We start from the raw sequence: 17,936 nt of genomic DNA, 5'->3' as shown, positions 1-17,936 counted from the left end.
ATTCCCTCTTCCCCCATTCCCTCTTTCTTCCCCCATTCCCTCTTTCTTCCCCCATTCCCTCTTTCTTCTCCCCATTCCTTCCTTCCTTCTGTCTTCTCCCCTTTCTTCTTCCTTCCCCCCTTCTTTCCTTCTTTTCCCACTATTTTCATTCTTCCCCCCCTTTTCTTCTTTTATCCTGAGCGCTGAGCCATGCTCTGTTTTGAGGGGAATGTTGCTGTGCTCCCCATTTTGGGGAGAATATTGCGAGCTCTGAACCATGCTCCCCATTTTGGGGAGAATATTGCAAGCTCTGAACTGTGATCCCCATTTTGGGGGGGGGGAATATCATGACCACTGAGCTGTGCTGCCCATTTTGGGGGGAATATCATGACCACTGAGCTGTGCTGCCCATTTTCTTGGGAATATCGTGACCACTGAGCCTTGCTCCTCATTTGGGAGGCAATATTTTGAGCTCTGAGCCATGCTCCCCGTTTCAGGGGGAATATTGCAAAGACTGTGCTGCACTCCCTATTTCACCCCAGCTTCCCACACCTCGTGTCTGTTCAGGGACGGCTCTTGCAGGACAGCCTCTTACGTTTGGGATTTTTCAGGATCTGGGGTGCATTTGCGGTGCTGCTGGGCATTCGAGAATCCCCACCTGGGCAACAAGTAGAAGACAGGAGAGGAGTTCCTGTGGGAGATCTGCATCTTTGGCATGGCATAAAAATTGCTCAAATTTCCCCTCCTCTCTGTTTTCCCCCACAGGCCGAGCCCCATCTGCCCTGTACCATGCCGAAACGGAAATGCAAATTCACCGACGAGCTCCAGGCAAAGTACCCCTGCTTCCGCGTGGGCCGGGAGAGATGGGAGGCCGAATGCTTGGTCTGCCAGGAGGGCACCTACGTCTCTGTGGCCAACAAGGGCTCTCTCGACCTGGAGGCCCACGTGCAGTCCATGAAACACAAGAGGAACGTGCTGGGGGATGCCTCGGTGGCCAAGCTGCCGGACTGCTTCCTCCCTGCTGACTGCCAGCCCTTCGATGCCGCCACCGCCGCCGCTGCCGAAACCCCTTTGGGCTTCCCTGCTGCTGTGCTCAAGGACTGCTGTGAGCCCCTGGCTGGCTTGCCCAAAACGCCTGACCCCGTCTTAGACGTCTTGGGCTTGCAAATCAAGACAGAGGTGAGGCTGGATGAGGCGCTGGCCCCCTTCGCGTTGGACCATGGGATGGACCCGCTCGATGGTGTCCCCTATTGTGGGGTGGCCCTGGGTGCGGGCGAGGCAGGGACCCCCTTCCCCATCCAGATCCGCTATTTTGACTGGAAGCGGGGTGGCGTGCAGAGCAGGGTGATCGGTGTGGAACCCCCACCGGCTGAACTGTCCCCTGGTGCCGCTGTGCTGGCGTGGGAGGCCTTGGAGAATCACGGGCTGCGGCAGCGGTGCGTGGCCGTTGTAGGCGAGAGCCCTAACGCCATGCTGGGAGGGCTGGGGTGCTGTACCCAGGGTCCGGCTGAGGTGCCCAGCTTGCGGGAGCTGCTGGAAGGGGTCTTCGTTGCCACCGACTGCCCTGCGCACCTCCTCAGCAACTGCATCCAGCACGGGGCAGACAGCCTGGAGGTAGACCTGCAGTCCCTTGTCTGGAAGATTTATGCCTACATCTCTGTCTACGCTGTCTGCGCCGAACCGCTCAAGGACTTCTTGGAGTTTGCCAAGAGGGAGTACCGGCGGCTGCTCCACCCCACCAGGATGTCCTGGTTACTCCTGCTGCCGGCCATCACCCGCTTGCTGCAAGTCTTCCCAGCCTTGAAGTCCTTCTTCCTCTCCCTCAGCCACCCCCCCTTTGCCATCCGGACCTTTTTTGAGGACGACTTCAGCGAGATCTACCTGCAGCACATGGCTTCGCAGGTGGCTGTCTTCGACATGCACCTCAGGACGTTGGCGAGGGAGGACAACTCGCCCTGCGAGGTGCTGGGCGTCCTCTCCTCCGTCCGCCGCACCCTCCAGGAGCGCAAAGCCCATGGCTTCATGTCGCCGCGGGTGAAGGAGCTGCTGGCGGAGCAGCGGGCAGCTGGGAGGGTTGGTGACTGCGACACCTTCTGCCACCATGTCCAGACCCTCTACGTGGCGTTCCTCGACTACCTGGATGCCCGGATGGGGCCGTTTGGGGAGCTTTTCCGTTTCCAGTGGATGCAGCTACGGGTACCACCGACGTGGGCAGAGGTGGAGGCATGCATCAAGTACCTGGCGGGCCATGGGGTCATGGTGGATGACAGCAAGTGCTTTGACCAGTTCTGCCAGCTGACCACCTTCCTGAAGGACTGCAGGAGCGACAGCGACTTTGGCACCCTGCAGACGCACCAGAAATGGGTGCGTTTCTTTGGCAGCTCCCGCGGCTTGGCCGGCCACTCAGAGCTTCTCAGAATGGCTCAGGTTTTCTTTGCCATCCCCTCCTGCGGGGCCGATTTTCCAAGGGGGCTTTTCCTGATGTAAAGCCAGTGGGACCAGGGGTGGATTCGTTGTGGCCGGGCTACAGCGAAACGTGCGGCATTTCAAGACTGCTTTTTTGCAATGATAAACCTATTGATTCCTATTTTTGTACATCAGCCCACCGGGGAGGATTTGTTAATGGGATTTTTAAGGGCTGTACGCTGTCTGCAGGAGAGGTGGCTTTGCTCTTGTGCAAATAAATACCACTACAGGCTCTGGTCATCTGTGGGTACCAGAGGGATGGTTGGGGGTCAGATGGCTTTTGGGGTTGTCATGGTTTAAACCCAGTCAGTAACAAAGCAGCACGAAGCCGCTTGCTCACTCCTCCCCCCACGGCCGCTGTGGGATGAGGAGAAAATATAAAGTAAAGCTGGTGGGTTGAGGCAAGGACAGGGAGGGATCACTCAGCACTTATGGTCATGGGGAAAAGACAGGCTCAACTTGGGGAAGAAACAAAATCAATTTAATTTACTACCACTCAAATCAAAACAAGGATACTGAGAAATAAAACCAAATCTTAAAACACCTTCCGCCTACTCCTCCCTTCTTCCCAGGCACAGCTTCACTCCCGAATTCTCCACCTCCTCCCCCCTAGCAGCACAGGGAGACAGGGAATGGGGGTTGGGGTCAGTTCATCACACATTGTCTCTGCTGCTCCTTCCTCCTCAGGGGGAGGACGCCTCACCCTTCCCCTGCTCCAGCATGGGGTCCCTCCCACGGGAGACAGTCCTTCATGAACTTCTCCAACGTTAGTCCTTCCCACGGGCTGCAGTCCTTCACAAACTGCTCCAGCGTGGGTCCTTTCCAGGCGCTGCAGTCCTTCAGGCACAGGCTCCTGTAGCGTGGGGTTTCCGATGGAGTCATGGCCATCTTTGGGGGCATCCCCCTGCTCCGGTGTGGGCTCCTGCCCTGGCTGCAGGTGGGAATCTGCTCCCCTGCTCACCTCCATGGGCTGTGGGGGGGACAGCTTGCCATCTCACCATGGGCTGCAGGGGTATCCCCTCCTCTGGCCCACCTCCTCCCTCTCCTTCTTCACTGACCTCGGTATCTGCGTAGGGGTTCCTCTCACGTTCCAATCTCCTCCCCCGCTGCATGTTTCCCCTTCTTAAATATGTTATCGCCGAGGCCCATTGCTGATGAGCTCAGCCTTGGCCAAAGGTGGGTCCAACTTGGAGCTGGGGAAGCTTCTAGCAGCTTCTCACAGGAGCCACCCCTGCTACCAAAACCCCTGCCACACAAACCCAAAACAGGTATGAAAGTCAACTAGGACTCAATGGACTTATTTCTTGGGTTGGAGAGAGGGAATGTGAGGTTTTGCCCAGGCACTAGGGGTCTCCAAGCTTGGACCTCAAAACCAGTCCTCAAGCTTGTGCACCCACCTACCCTGGCTCTAGCTAAGGGGTGGAGAAGGCTCTTACAGCATCATGGAGGCACCTGGAGATGCCTGAGCTTTCCAGCTGGGGAGGTTTTGTCACCTGCCTGCCCCCCTCAAATTCCTCAGGGATCATAGAATATCAGGTTGGAAGGGACCTCAAGGATCATCTGGTCCAACCTTTCTTGGCAAAAGCACGGTCTAGCAAAGATGGCCCAGCACCCTGTCCAACTCAATCTTAAAAGTGTCCAATGTTGGGGAATCCACCACTTTCCTGGGGAGATTATTCCAATGGGTGATTTTTCTCATTGTGAAAAGTTTTCCTCTTGTGTCCAATCGGAATCTCCCCAGGAATAACTTGTACCCATTATCCCTCATCTTTTCCATGTGTGTCCTTGTAAAATCTTCTTTGTAGGCACCCTTTCAATACTGCAACATGGTGATAAGGTCTCCCCTGAGCCCTCTTTTCTCAAGGCTGAACAAACCCAGTTCTCGGCCTTTCCTCAGATGGCAAACTTCAGCCTTTTTTGTACCGCGGGGACCACAACTGAACACAGTATTCCAGGTGTGGCCTGACGAGCACTGAGTAGAGTGGGGTAATGACTTCTTTATCTCTGCTGGTGATGCCCTCGTTGATGCAACCCAGCACCCTGTTGGCTTGCTTTGCCCCAGCAGCACACTGTTTGTGCATACTGAGCTTGTTGTCCAGCAGGACCCCCCAAGTCCCTTTCCACAGAGCTGCTCCCAGCCTATGCTGCACTCCTCGATTATGTTTTCCCAGGTGTAAGACCCTACATTTGTCTTTGTTGAACTTCATAAGATTCTTGTTAGCCCACCGTTCTATCCTATCCAGGTCTCCCTGCAGGGTGGCTCTCCCTTCCGAAGTGTCCACTTTCCCGCTCAGTTTGGTATCATCGACAAACTTCCATCAGGGTACACTTGATCCCATCATCGGGATCACTTATGAAGATATTAAACAGCGTTGGGCCCAATATTGATCCTTGGGGGACCCCACTTGTGCCAGGTAGCCAGTTTGAGAAGGAGCTATTCACTACCGTCCTCTGGGTGCAACCTGTCAGCCAGTTCCCCACCCGTCGCGCCGACTGCTTGTCTAGACCGTAATGCATCAGTTTCTCTAGGAGGAACCTGTGGGAAACCATATTGAAAACCTCGGAGAAATCCAGGTAGACAACGTCCACTACTCGCCCCACATCAACCGAGCAGTTTACTTTGTCGTAGAAGGCGATCAGGTTTGTCAAGCATGATTTGCCGGTGGTGAATCTGTGCTGGCTTTTCCCAGTCATGTGCTTCATTTGACTTGTGATAGCCCCCGGGAGGATTTGTTCCGTAACTTTCCCAGGGACTGAAGTAAGACTGATGGCCCTATATCTCCTTGGGAATGTGTGAAGGGCCCTGCCAAGGCTGACCATCAGGAAGAACTGCCATGAAGAGAGTCCTACCCTCCTCCTGATGCTCCCCACCACCCCATCATCCGCAAGAGGATTTATCTCGCAGCACCTTGAGGCATTTATTGCCTGTGCCAGGAGAAGCAGCAGAGATAAGGTGCCCAGCTGGCAGAAAATAAATATTTGCATTAATATTCACCTCCTGCCCAAGTATTTGTCAATGTCCACACATGTGTGTCCTCCTCCCTTGGAGTTTTCCTCCTGTGATCGGAAGAGCAGCACTGGATACCCCAAAAATGCCTTTCCCTTTGGATCCAGCACTGTCACATTGTAATCCTGACACAAGCGTGCCCTGCCCAGGCAAGGACTTTGGACCCATAAGGCTCATCAAGGCCAAGGACTTTGCACAGTCATTATCAGGAACTTGTTTTTCTTGACAGCAGCTTGATTTTTCTGGTCCAAAACCTTCCAACTGGAGACCTGCCCGGAGCTGCAGAGATGAATGGGAAGTTCATGTGGAAATCCTTTAAGCAGAGTGTGGAGATCCAGATCACCAACAAAACCGAGGATGTCACTTTGTACAACCCCAGGTAATGCCACGAGGAGGGGGCAGGGGGCAAGGGGCACCCCCCTTGCCAGAGGGGATGCCTGCAGGATTCAGGCAGAAGGTCCAAGTTGGACCACCTCCTAGTGGTCGGACCATCTCCCAGTGGTTGGACCATCTCCCTTGTAAGCCCAAGTGGTCTCCCCATCCCTTTTCCTCCTCTCCTGTGCTCTCTTTCCAGGAGCTACTGCTACAGCGGCTATAATTCCATGCCACCCAACCCCAGGATCGCACCGGGTGTCATGGAGAGTTGTGAATTCACCAACTCCGTGATCCATTTTCGGGGTTGCGTGGGGCTCCTGGTGTACGAGGCGGACACCTTCACCTTGGCCATCCTCTTCTCCAACCCCTTTGACTACAATATTTTCTGCATGGAGCTTGCCATGGAGATCTCCTTCCACAAAGCCCACCTTGGCAACTTGGAGAACATCTACACCAGGATGTATAGCAGTCAATCCACCAGCACCGGCAAAGACACTGTGTTCCACCGAGTCAAGCTGGGTGCGTGCCAGGAGGCTGCCATGGTCTTTGCTGGCCACGTGAGGGTCACGGCCACCATGTCCAATGCTGCAAAGTCAGTCATCAAAGTAGTTGTGGAGAATCAAGATAGTTCCTCCTCTGAATCCAAAGGTGGCACCACCCATTGGCCTTGGGCAGCATCAGCTAGAGGGATGGACAAACTTTGCCCATGTTGCTGTAAACACCAGGCAAAATCTGCTGCCTTCAATAAATGGTTGAGCAAAGCAATTGTGCATCTAAACTCGTGCTGTGTTGTCCTAAGATAGGAGAGGAAAAAGCCCAGGTAGGATGGAAGATGCTTCTTTTATATCCTAATCCCCCTTTTTATCAGCTTGGAGGACTCCCTGTTGAGTGGTAAGGAAGGGGAGCATGGTTTGAAGGTCCTGTGGGTGGGTTGTGCTGCACCTGGGGGTTGGGAGCTTGCTTGGATGCAATGCCTCGTGCAAACCTGCTCTCCTGAAGGTGCTCTTTCTGATCTGAATTGTAGCTTGGGTTTAGTTTTGATGTTTGTCCAGCTGGTATCCACCTGGGGGTCCTAGTGTAGGGGGCAGACACCTTCCTGTTGGCCATCCTCTTCTCCAGCCCCTTGGACTCCATTTTCTACCTGGAGGTTGGGTTCAAAACATCTAACCTAGCCCTACATCTATCAGACCCTGTATCTATCCCTTCATTTCCATTCCCTATGTTCCTATGGCGATCGTGCCAGTCTATGAGTCATCTGCCTCCTAACCCAACCTACCTCTGTGCCCTCCATCCATCTGCCTCTCTGTCCCTCCATCTAGAGGGGTACAGTTTTGGAGATAAAACCTGGTGTAGCTGGACCACCTCTAGCCAAGCACTGGAATTAGTGGGGCAGATCTCTTCTGGGCCAAAAAAATCTCTTCTATTTTGTTCTGCTTTCCTGCCTATGCAGTGAAGGAGGAGAAAACAGCTCTGGGCTTCTTCATGTGCCATATTATCTGATGAGAGGTTGGTGGTTACCCATGAGCTGTGTCACGTTTCACTGCGAGTGAACGGATTTCACTTGGGGCTTTTTTTCTTTTAATTTGTTCTGCTTTGTGGCTGGAAGTGGCAGCAGCAGTCAAATTAGCAATAAAAAAGAAATGTGGTGGGGTAGCAGAAGTGGATGGGGGGGGTCGCTGGGGCTGTACTTTAGCTGAGGCAGTGATGAGGGCAGGATGAGGTCTGCTGGGTTATGTGGGGAAGAAGGATATAAGGGAGCCTTGAAATGCAAATTGAAGCCTTTTTGGTTGCTGGCTGAAGGGTTAGGTGCAGCTGAGAGGTGGGACGGGGCAAAGCCATGTGGAGATGTCTCCATCACCCCTCTCCAATGACCTAACACCCCCTCTGCCTCCCTCCCTCCAGGCAGGGGGTGGGTGACACAAGACCAGACACAAACTGTCCCCTTTCCCATTGCCCCTTGGCCCTTCTTGAATGTCTGGTGGATCAGATGGGACCTTTGGTGGACCTTTCTGATGGGAAGACCTGCCAGATTTATCCTCATATTTGGGAGCTACTGGCCTCAGGTTCTGGTGCTGGACATGCCTTTGGGCAACATCTTGATGGGCTCCAACCCTGTGAGATGAGGTCTACAGCCAAGGCTTGCAGGAGACTCAGGCTTCTACCTCTATTTGGTGGAGGATTAAGCACCTGTGAGACCTTCAGAGACCAATGCAAAGGGCCAATGATCAGGGACAAAATGCCTGTTTAATTAATGGACCTTTTAATTAACTTATGCCCAAGAGCCACCATGATGTTCACAGCTGGGGCAAAGTCTTCTGCAACTTGCTTGGGCAGCGTGTTTTAGCCGAGGGGGTGTGTCTCTGGGGCTGCAGATGAAGAAGTTGGGTCTCCAGGGTGCTGGAGAGCTTTCAGTGGCTGGAGATGCAGTACAGGTGGCATTGAGTCAAGGGACACCATCTTGGTCCAATTCCCCCCTGCCACGGCCACGGGGAACTGACAATTCACTGTGGTCCTTGCCACGGACCCCCCAGCACTTTGGAGCATTTCTCTGGTCTGCCAACAGGTCCTCGAACTGTGAGGGCTCCTGGACATCTCTTCCTTTGCAGCACTTGTGAAATGCTGAGGTCTTCTACTGAATGAAGCTCTTCAGCCTCGCCAGCTGGACTCGCTTTCCTGCAGGCAAGACATAGTGATGGATCAATAGGTGTTGTTGGACCACCTCTGCAGAGAGGAACCTCCATGTCATGCACACAGCTCCAGGCCTTGGTGGGGGCTTCCAAAGGTTCCCCAGATGCCCCAAAGCCCACTTAGTGCTTCCTAACCTTGCTTGATTTTAGCATGTGCACCCATGAATCCCCAGTCAGCAGCATGGTTAACGGGCACCATGCAATGGAGCCAGTGGTTCTCTTACCGATCTGGAGGAGAAGATGGATGCCCAAAGCCAGTGTAAGGAGGGAGAGGACTGCAAAAGCCAGGCTGACGGAGACTCCCAGCCCTGGGAGAAAGCAAGCAGATGGTGGTAAGGAGGAGCACTGGGGCCCACAGGGCCAAGGGGGGTTAAAGCCAAGACCCAGACCATCCGCACCATGTCCTGGGCTGCATGGTTCATTTTTGGTCATGTTAGGAAACCTGCAGAGCCACCTTAGTGTCAGTGGGAAGGGATCTGCGGAGCACTGACATAGAAGCGCCCCTTAATCTCCTGGGCACGCTCCTCCTTATGAAGCCTCATATTCACTTTTCTTTCCCTGCAAGGAGAGCTCACGGCTGCTTGTACTGAACCCAGGGACCTCCAGGTCTTGGGATACAGTCAATCCAGGGACCTCCAGGTCTTGGGAGATGATTGGGAATATTGGTCCCTTTCTCAGCTGGTTTGCTCCAAGCACTCATCTGTGAGTGGTGGGAAGGTGAAGTGAACTGCAGCAAGTATCTCATCTGCTTTGTGGTAAAGGTCTATGCTGCCCCAGGAAGGAAAAATTAGGAATTTCCATTTGCAGGGTCTGGCCAAGCTGAAGTTGGTAGCATCATTGGTGGCACCTTGGAGCTTGGAAACCAGGATGTTTGGCTGAACTCCATCCAGAAAACCAGGGACTCTTACCTCCAAATGGCAGCTCCGGGCTGGTAGCAACGCTGCCGTTCCTCGGATCATCCTTCCCACCTAGGCAAGAAATATGTGGAGAAAGGGTCACCCCAAATCTGCCCCTTCCTCCTCATGCTGTGGGGGTTGTCAAAACATGGCCAAGCAGTGGTGCTTTTGGGTGGCGTTCTTTACCGAGAAGGTAAAAGGTGTAATTATTAATAGTTTCCGATAGATGGCTCCTGAAGTATGGAGATGACGGCAATGCTGAGTACAAGTACCAGATTAGTTTCATGACCAGTAATTTTATCATACCATAAGCCAGTATTACAAAGTACAACAAAATGATAACCTTGACCCAGCCTCCAGAGGTGATAAACAGCACAACAGGGAAGATACACAGCAAGTGAGATGTTACATAGCACAATGCAGAAAAAGAGTGCAACAACTCTGTGAGCAAATAAATCAACATTGTGACCAGCAACTATTAAACTAATATACTGAATGCTTATAACAAATTTGTTTTAACATGCTCTGGTCACATCTGTTGCTATCTCAACCCTTTGTACCCCAAGCTGGGTGCCAGAAAGGACTGTCATGGTTTAACCTGGCAGGCAGCTAAACACCATACAGCTGCCCGCTCGCTCCCTGCCTTGCTCGACAGTGGGATGGGGGAGAGAATCGGAAGGAAAAAAAAAGTAAAATTCACGGGCTGAGTTAAAGACAGTTTAACAGGACAGAAAAGGAAGGGAAATTAATAATAACAACAATAATAATGATAATAGAATTAGAATATACAAAACAAGTGATGCACAATGCAATTGCTCACCACTCGCCAAACGATGCCCAGTTAGTTCCCGAGCAGTGATCCCCCCCACCCCAGGCCAACTCCCCCCAGTTTATGTAGTAGGCATGATGTCATATGGTATGGAATATAATTTTGGCCAGTTTGGGTCAGCTGCCTTGGCTGTGTCCCCTCCCAACTTCTTATGGCCCTCCAGCCTACTTGCTGGCTGGGCATGAGAAGCTGGAAAATCCTTGACTTGGTGTAAACACTACTTAGCAACAACTGAAACACACTTTGTTATCAAGATTACTGTGATCGTAAATCCAAAACATAACACTATACCAGCTATTAGGAAGAAAATTAACTCTATCCCAGCTGAAACCAGGACACTCTGGTGGGGTTAACTGCGAGCATTCCTTCACTGAGCGGGTCTGGCACTGCAGGGACCTGGGGTTGACTGGGACCATCTCTGCAGTGGACTGGTCTTGCTAGTCAAGACCCAACTGTGTTGGCACTGCAGGGACCTGGGGTTAACTGGGACCATCTCTGCAGTGGACTGCTCTTGCTGGTCAAGACCCAGCTGAGTTGACCCTGTAAAGACTCGCAGTAAATCAGGAGGATCCCTGTACTGAACTGGCCTTGCTGGTCAAGACCCAGCTGTGTTGGCACTGCAGGGACCTTGAGTCCATGCAAGCAGGGGCAATCACTTCTGGGGTTTCTCAAGGGCTGTCCCTGATATAGGGCAGGATGAACCTTCCCATGCCCTTCTCCACTCACCTCCCGTGGTCAGGACCCATGGGATACTCAACCTTGAAAGCATGACCTGTCCAAATCTGCTCCGGCGCTGGTACCCACAGGAGTAGGTGCCGCTGGTCTTTGCAGAGAGCTGGATGGTGAGCGTGGAGGTGAATTCGCCTTTTCCCACCAGGTGGTTTGCCAGCTCCACCCCATTCTTGCAGAAGAAGATGTGGGTGATGGGGACATGGGAAAAAACAAGGCACCGGGCAAGAATCAAGTCACCTTCCTGAGCTGAGGAGAAGTTTGGGAAGAGTGCTGGTGGGGGAAAGTCACCTGGAAGAGTAAAGAGACACGGTAGTGGTGTGACGATGTGGAGATGAGCACTGGTGTGCAGCGGATTTTCAGCTCTCCAACCGCAGCGTTGACCTTGTAGCTGCTTTTTGGTGGAAATAGCAGAAAGAAAACAAGGTGAAGAGATTGGAAGAGCCTGCTTTTCAGTCATCTGATGACTCAGAATACTTTGACTATAGGAAAGCAAAAGCTCTGCTCATTTCAGGAGCTGGCACTGATACAGGTAAACACAGTGGGAGAAAAACAGGAGGGTAAATATACTGAAAAATACTGTTTCTAGTCACCAAAATGATTTTTTCCATCCAAGCTGAGTATTTCAGAAAAGGCTCAGATGAAATATCTAAATTCTGAGACAACAAAGGGCTTCACTCTGGTATTTCCAAAGAAGAATGTTTTCATTTTCTTTAATTTCAAGCCAATATTTTCCACTCCATCATAAAATTAAAAATTGCAGATTCCTCTGCCAAAATCCACCCTAGCCTAACTGATATGTTTCATACCACACCCTACCAAAAAACCATACATATGGTGGATTTCCTTTTCCTCCTTTTGGTTTGCCTTCCACCTTGAAACGAAACACCAGTCCCACGATCAAAGCTACCTTTTTGGACATCCCAGGATCAGGAGACACAATCCAAAGGACATAAGCAACATTACAACAAGGACGTGGAGGGTTTCTCCAAATACCCCTTTTGTCTGCACTCACCTGGGGAGCTGCAGGTCTCTGGCTTCATCCCACCAGCACCTGTGTGGGACAACAGAAGGGGCTGGTCTGAGATGGTCTGCTGGTCTAGAAGAGGACACCTTGCAGAGGACATCTCTTTGAGTTTGGAGATGCAACCTTGGGAAAGCTTGCAGAAGATGGGGAGAGTTTCCTGCAGACCTCATCACGAAGGAGGTCAGAAATCACCAGTGAGGAGCAAAAGGGACTTTTGGGTGATGCCTTGTCCTTTCCTGCCCAGCCAGGGACAGCCACACCATGCCTGGACCCCAAGAGGGACCAACCCCATGCTCATGGATCAGTGCAAGGATGCGATTCCCTCTGTGGGAGCTGCAACCTTATGTCTCTCTTGGCAAAATAAGTCATTGGGCAAGGGTTGTCTGCAACCTGCCACAGCAGAGATGGACCTTTACACCCTCCAGAAAGCCCATCCTGTGTTTTCAGACAGTGGGACTCCGTAGAAATCACTCCAGAAACTCACAATTTTGGCTTCGACCTATTCTCTCTCTGGAGTTTTCCCAAGGGGACCGCTTAAAATCCAACCCACGTCACCCCATGCTGCCCCACCTCCCACGTGACTTTCCAAATTGCCCCCCCAAACACCCTGCCCGGCCACCTACCTGCCAGCCACCCCAGCAAGAGCAGGGTACCTGCAGCCTTGGCCAGCCGGCTTCTTCTCACCATGCTCATCCGCGGGCAGTTCTGAGCTCCCCAGGAACAAGCGTCAGGGGAAGGGGGAAGCTGAGGCTGGTTTCCTCCCTGTGACACATCCCCCAGTGCATGACACAGCATCTTCTCGGGGAGGAGAGAGCAAGAGGATGGGACAGGCAGGATGGGTATTGCCACGTTGAGTGCACGCACATGGGCTTGCAAACCATGCAGCAGCACCTGGTGCCTTCCTCCCCCACCCCAAAAAGGACCCCAAAAGTGGCTGCTTCATCATGGTGTTTTGCACCATGTTTGTGGGCACCTGTTTTTGGGTGGCTAGGGGTATGTCACAACTGTCCCCAGTGGGACACACCATCTCCCAGCAGGTTTCCAGCATCCCCGGGGCAAAAACAGCTCCCCGCAGTTTTCACTACAGCCTCAGCCCTGAAGTTCCCATGCTGTGCAATACAAATACGCAATATCCTTTCAACGTCACTGGGAAGAAGAGAGTTTCCTAATTTCTCCTTTTTTTTGTGTGTGTCTCGGACACTAGACTGACATGCAACCCAGCTGTTGCTGTGGAGGTGCTGTTTCAAATGCCCTGGGCTTCTGAGGGAAACCGAGGGGATCTCCAGAGTTACTAGATAACTTTGCCTGATTAAACCAACCTTGGAACTCCACTGGCAGGAGCTCAGAGACTTGGCTAGTGTGGAGCTGAAGCTTATAAAACCCCCATCTGCCCACCGTGCAGTGGGAGAAGGGTCCTCAGTCCAGTCTCCTCTGAGCTTGCATGGGTGGAAAGGTGTCTACGTCATCCTGTGCGCATCCTCCCTTGGTCCCATGTATCCTTCCCATTATCTGCACAATCACTGGGTTTAGTCTCTGCGCTCCACCTCCAGGGGTGCTGGATTCACATCGTTGGGACCCATCATCTCCTGGTGGGTCAAGCCATCTCTGTGGGGTGGGCATGGAGATGATGTCCACCAAGGACAATCCCTTCAGTGGCAGGGAAATATACTGAAAGGAACAGGAAAACACACCTGATTAATATGTGGCTCAGAGGCTGGTGCCATCGGTGGGATTTTGGGTTTTTTGATCATGGGGAGGTTTACACAGCACCGGGCTTGCTGGTGACAGATGGAGTCCAGCTATCTCAAAGGGAGAAAAGGATTCTTGCTCATGAGAAGGCGGGGCTCACAGAGAGGGCTTTAAACTAGGTTTGAAGGGGGAATGGGATAAAATTAGGCTCACCAGAGAGGAGCCTGGGGGCAGCATGCCAATGCTGGGGGTGGAATCGATAGCCCAGCTCAAGTGCATCTATGCCAATGCACGCAGCATGGGCAATAAACACGAGGTGCTGGAAGCCATCGTGCAGCAGGATAGATATGACTTAGTCACCATCACGGAAACATGGTGGGACGACTTCCATGACTGGAATGCTGCAATGGATGGCTACAAACTCTTCAGAAGGGATAGGCAAGGAAGGAGAGGTGGTGGGGTGGGTCTCTATGTTAGGGAGTGTTTGGACTCTACAGAGCTACACGATTCTGATGACAAGGTGGAGTGCTTGTGGATAAGGATGAGAGGGAAGGCCAACAAGGCATATCTTGTGCTGGGAGTCTGTTGTAGACCACCCAACCAGGCTGAAGAGACAGATGAATCATTCTACAAGCAGCTGGCAGTAGTCTCACAATTATGTGCCCTTGTTCTCGTGGGGGACTTCAACTTTCCAGATGTCTGCTGGAAATACAACACGGCAGAGAGCAAGTATTCTAGGAGGTTCCTGGAGTGTGTGGAAGATAACTTCTTGACACAGCTGGTAGGTGAGCCTACCGGGGGAGAAGCCTTGCTAGACCTACTGTTTACAAACAAGAAAGGACTGGTTGGAGACCGTCTTGGGCTTAGCAACCATGAAATAATAGAATTCTCAATTTTTGGTGAGGCAAGGGAGGTGGTCAGCAAAACCACCACTATGGACTTGCAGAGGGCAAACTTTGGCCTTTTCAGGACACTGGTTGAGAAAGTCCCTTGAGAGACAGTCCTGAAGGGCAAAGGAGTCCAGGAAGGCTGGACATTCTTCAAGAAGGAAATCTTAATGGCTCAGGACCAGGCTATTCACATGCACCGCAAGATGAACCACCGAGGAAGACGGCTGGCCTGGCTGAACAGGGAGCTTTTGCTAAGAGTCAAGAAAAAAAGGAGAGTTTATCATCTCTGCAGGAAAGGGTGGGCAACTTGGGAGGAGTACAAGGATCTTGTTAGGTCATGCAGAGAGGAAATTAGAAGGGCAAAAGCTCATCTAGAACTCAATCTGGCCACTATTGTGAGAGACAACAAAAATGTTTTTACAAATATGTTAACAATAAAAAGAGAGCCAAGGAGAATATCTATCCTTTATTGGATACAGAGGGGAACATTGCCACCAGAGATGAGGAAAAGGCTGAGGTACTTAATGCCTTCTTTGCTTCAGTCTTTAATAGGGAGAACACTTATCCTCAGGGTACTCCACCCCTTGAGCTGGAAGGCAAGGATGGAGAACAGAATATACCCCCCTTAATCCAGGAGGAAATAGTTAGTGACCTACTACGCCATATGGACACTCACAAATCTATGGGACTTGATGGGATCCATCCAAGAGTATTGAGGGAGCTGGCAGAGGAGCTTGCCAAGCCACTGTCCATCATTTATCGGTAATCCTGGTCAACAGGGGAGGTCCCAGAGGACTGGAGGCTTGCCAATGTGATGCCTGTTTACAAGAAGGGTTGGAGGCAGAATCTGGGGATCTACAGGCCTGTCAGCTTGACCTCGGTACCAGGGAAGATTATGGAATGGTTTGTCTTGAGAGCACTCACATGGCAAGTCCAGGGTAAGAAGGGGATCAGGCCCAGTCAGCATGGGTTTACGAAGGGCAGGTCCTGCTTGACCAACCTGATCTCCTTCTATGACCGGGTGACCCGCCTAGTGGATGAGGGAAAGGCTGTGGATGTTCTCTATGTCAACTTCAGCAAGACCTTTGACACTGTCTCTCATGGCATACTCCTTGAGAAGTTGGCATCTTATGGCTTGGACAAGTGTACTCTTCGCTAGGTGAAAAACTGGCTGGATGGCCGAGCCCAGAGGGTTGTGGTGAAGAGAGTTAAATCCAGTTGGTGGCAGGTCACAAGTGGTGTTCCCCAGGGCTCAGTATTGGGGCCAGTTCTGTTTAATATCTTTACTAATGATCTGGACAAGGGGATCGAGTGCACCCTCAGTAAGTTTGCAGATGACACCAAGTTGGGACGGGGGGTTGATCTGGTTGAGGGTGGGAAGGCTCTACAGTGAGATCTGGACAGGCTGGTTCGATGGGCCAGGGCCAATTGGATGAGGTTCAACAAGATCAAATGCCGGGTCCTGCACTTGGGTCACAACAACCCCACGCAGCGCTACAGGTTTGGGGAAGAGTGGCTGGAAAGCTGCCTGGTAGAAAAGGACCTGGGGGTGCTGGTCGACAGCCGGCTGAAGATGAGCCAGCAGTGTGCCCAGGTGGCCAAGAAGGCCAACGGCATCCTGGCCTGTATCAGAAATGGTGTGGCTGGCAGGAGCAGGGAGGTGGTCGTTCCCCTGTACTCGGCACTGGTGAGGCCGCCCCTCGAGTCCTGTGTTCAGTTTTGGGCCCCTCACTACAGGAAAGACATGGAGGTGCTGGAGCGTGTTCAGAGGAGGGCAACCAAGTTGGTGAGGGGCCTGGAGCACAAGTCTGATGAGGAGCGGCTGAGGGAATTGGGGCCGTTTAGTCCAGAAAAGAGGAGGCTGAGGGGAGACCTTGTCACTCTCTACAACTGCGTGAAAGTGGGTTGTAGTGAGGTGGGTGCTGGTCCCTTCTGTCAGGTGGCTGGAGATGGGACAAGAGGAAATGGCCTCAAGTTGCAGCAAGGGAGATTTAGGTTAGATATTAGGAAAAATTTCTTTACTGAAAGAGTTGTCAGGTATTGGAACAGGCTGCCCAGGGAAGTCGTTGAGTCACAGTCCCTGGAGGTATTCAAAAAGCTCATAGACAAAGCACTTCAGGACATGGTTTAGTGGGCATGGCTGATGGTAGGACTCGATAATCTTGAAGGTCTTTTCCAACCTAAATGATTCTATAAGGAGAAGCATCTTTGGCTCTGAAGCCAAAGGAGTGCACCTGCTGGAAAATCAACAGAAATAAACCTCTTTCTCCCCTTTCTCTCCTCTCCTGCATGTTTCTTCTGCATGCTGCTCACTTTTCAGTTTCCTTTTCAAATATATATTTGTATTTCCTGGTCTGTGATGTTTCTCTTCTCTGGTAAGCCAAAGGTGAAACATGTCCTGGGGAGGGCTTAGGCTTGATGTTGGGTAGAGCATGGAGTGAGGTCCCAGAGCTTCTGCAAGGCTTTCCAGGGGTCTGCATCTTCTCTAGTCTTGAGTAAAGTGTGGCAAGTCAGAGAGAAAATTAAAATAAAAGGCTTTAAACAAAAGAAAATGGCTACAGTTCATCTCAGAGCACAGTTGATGTGGGAAAACATGGCAGCTTGAAAGAAAAAATGACAACAATAAGCCAGAACAATTTTCCCTAGATGCACCCAAACCGATTCAAGAGAGAGCATTCGATGGGAGCAGAGCAGCCCACTCAAATGCTGCATTATGAAGGGGTGGCTTGTTTCCTACCACAACTATTTTTTTTTTTTTAACGCAGTAAAACCAATGAAGAAAGGCCAGGGCTTGTCTGTCTTCTAGAAGTAGCGTAACAATGGGCTTGGAGTCACGCACCTCCAACGTCTCAGGGCTTGAGGAGGGTTTAGTGATGCAACCTTAAAGCCCCTGTGCTCTTGTGGTGCTTGGAGGGGGGGTCCCCCTCTTTTAGGGAGGAGTTTGGGGGATTCATTGCATCTTGGGGCTTAGCTGGGAAGGTGGAACCTGGTGGGGTGCAGGCACCTCGACTGCAATTTGTTCTCGTCTGGCTCCATCCCTCTCTCCAGAAGATGCTGTTGACCCCATCAATCCTTGCCTTACCTGGCAGGGGGATGAATGGTTAGCTGGACTGCCTCCCTGCCAGGGATGCAGGATTTGTGCATGAGGATGAAGCTTTGGGACAATTTGAGGGGGGTCAAAGCTCCTGTCCGGACATCCCCACCATCCTGTTGTGGGTGTTTTGTGAGTCTGGAGAAGGGGGTGGGGGGGGTGGGTTGGACACAGAGATCCAGGAGGAAGGTGGGAAGGGTGGGGTGAATCATCACTGTGCTGGCCCCAGAGACATGCAAACACTTAGGGCATGGGTGGAAAGGATGGAGAA

At 51.9% G+C, this 17,936-nt stretch overlaps 2 protein-coding genes across 9 annotated transcripts; one reads left to right on the top strand and one right to left on the bottom strand.

The window, feature by feature from the left end:
- The first annotated feature begins 5,739 nt into the window (after positions 1-5,739).
- On the top strand, positions 5,740-6,630 carry LOC142026394 (uncharacterized). The gene is made up of 2 exons (XM_075019353.1): positions 5,740-5,831; positions 6,027-6,630. Exons 1-2 carry the CDS (start codon positions 5,740-5,742, stop codon positions 6,628-6,630), a joined length of 696 nt encoding a protein of 231 aa, XP_074875454.1.
- Positions 6,631-8,073: 1,443 nt separating this feature from the next.
- On the bottom strand, positions 8,074-12,714 carry LOC142026395 (uncharacterized). Of its 8 annotated transcripts, none has more exons than XM_075019354.1 (6): positions 12,619-12,714; positions 11,984-12,160; positions 10,966-11,259; positions 9,423-9,482; positions 8,739-8,822; positions 8,074-8,500 (listed from the first exon to the last, which is right to left on the bottom strand). In XM_075019354.1, exons 1-6 carry the CDS (start codon positions 12,686-12,688, stop codon positions 8,457-8,459), a joined length of 729 nt encoding a protein of 242 aa, XP_074875455.1. In that variant the 5' UTR covers positions 12,689-12,714; the 3' UTR covers positions 8,074-8,456. The 8 variants fall into 8 exon arrangements, with proteins under 8 accessions (XP_074875455.1, XP_074875461.1, XP_074875463.1 ...); XM_075019360.1 differs by having other exon boundaries at positions 11,984-12,128; XM_075019362.1 differs by having other exon boundaries at positions 11,984-12,081.
- Between the last annotated feature and the right edge of the window lie 5,222 nt (positions 12,715-17,936).

The sequence above is a fragment of the Buteo buteo genome, chromosome 33, assembly GCF_964188355.1.
Source record: "Buteo buteo chromosome 33, bButBut1.hap1.1, whole genome shotgun sequence".
NCBI classification, from domain to species: Eukaryota; Metazoa; Chordata; class Aves; order Accipitriformes; family Accipitridae; genus Buteo; species Buteo buteo.
The sequence above is the reverse complement of the archived record's forward strand: the minus strand, read 5'-3'. Positions and strand labels throughout refer to the sequence as shown.

What these genes read in the sequence shown, in the direction of transcription:
- LOC142026394 (XM_075019353.1), top strand. Translation starts at nt 5,740, where the DNA reads ATGAATGGGAAGTTCATGTGGAAATCCTTTAAGCAGAGTGTGGAGATC. An exon ending in GTCACTTTGTACAACCCCAG is followed by an intron (nt 5,832 to 6,026) that starts GTAATGCCACGA and finishes CTCTCTTTCCAG; the next exon opens with GAGCTACTGCTACAGCGGCT.
- LOC142026395 (XM_075019354.1), bottom strand. Translation starts at nt 12,688, where the DNA reads ATGAGCATGGTGAGAAGAAGCCGGCTGGCCAAGGCTGCAGGTACCCTG. An exon ending in CTTGCTGGGGTGGCTGGCAG is followed by an intron (nt 12,161 to 12,618) that starts GTAGGTGGCCGG and finishes CTTCGTGATGAG; the next exon opens with GTCTGCAGGAAACTCTCCCC. An exon ending in CCATCTTCTCCTCCAGATCG is followed by an intron (nt 8,501 to 8,738) that starts GTAAGAGAACCA and finishes TCTTGCCTGCAG; the next exon opens with GAAAGCGAGTCCAGCTGGCG.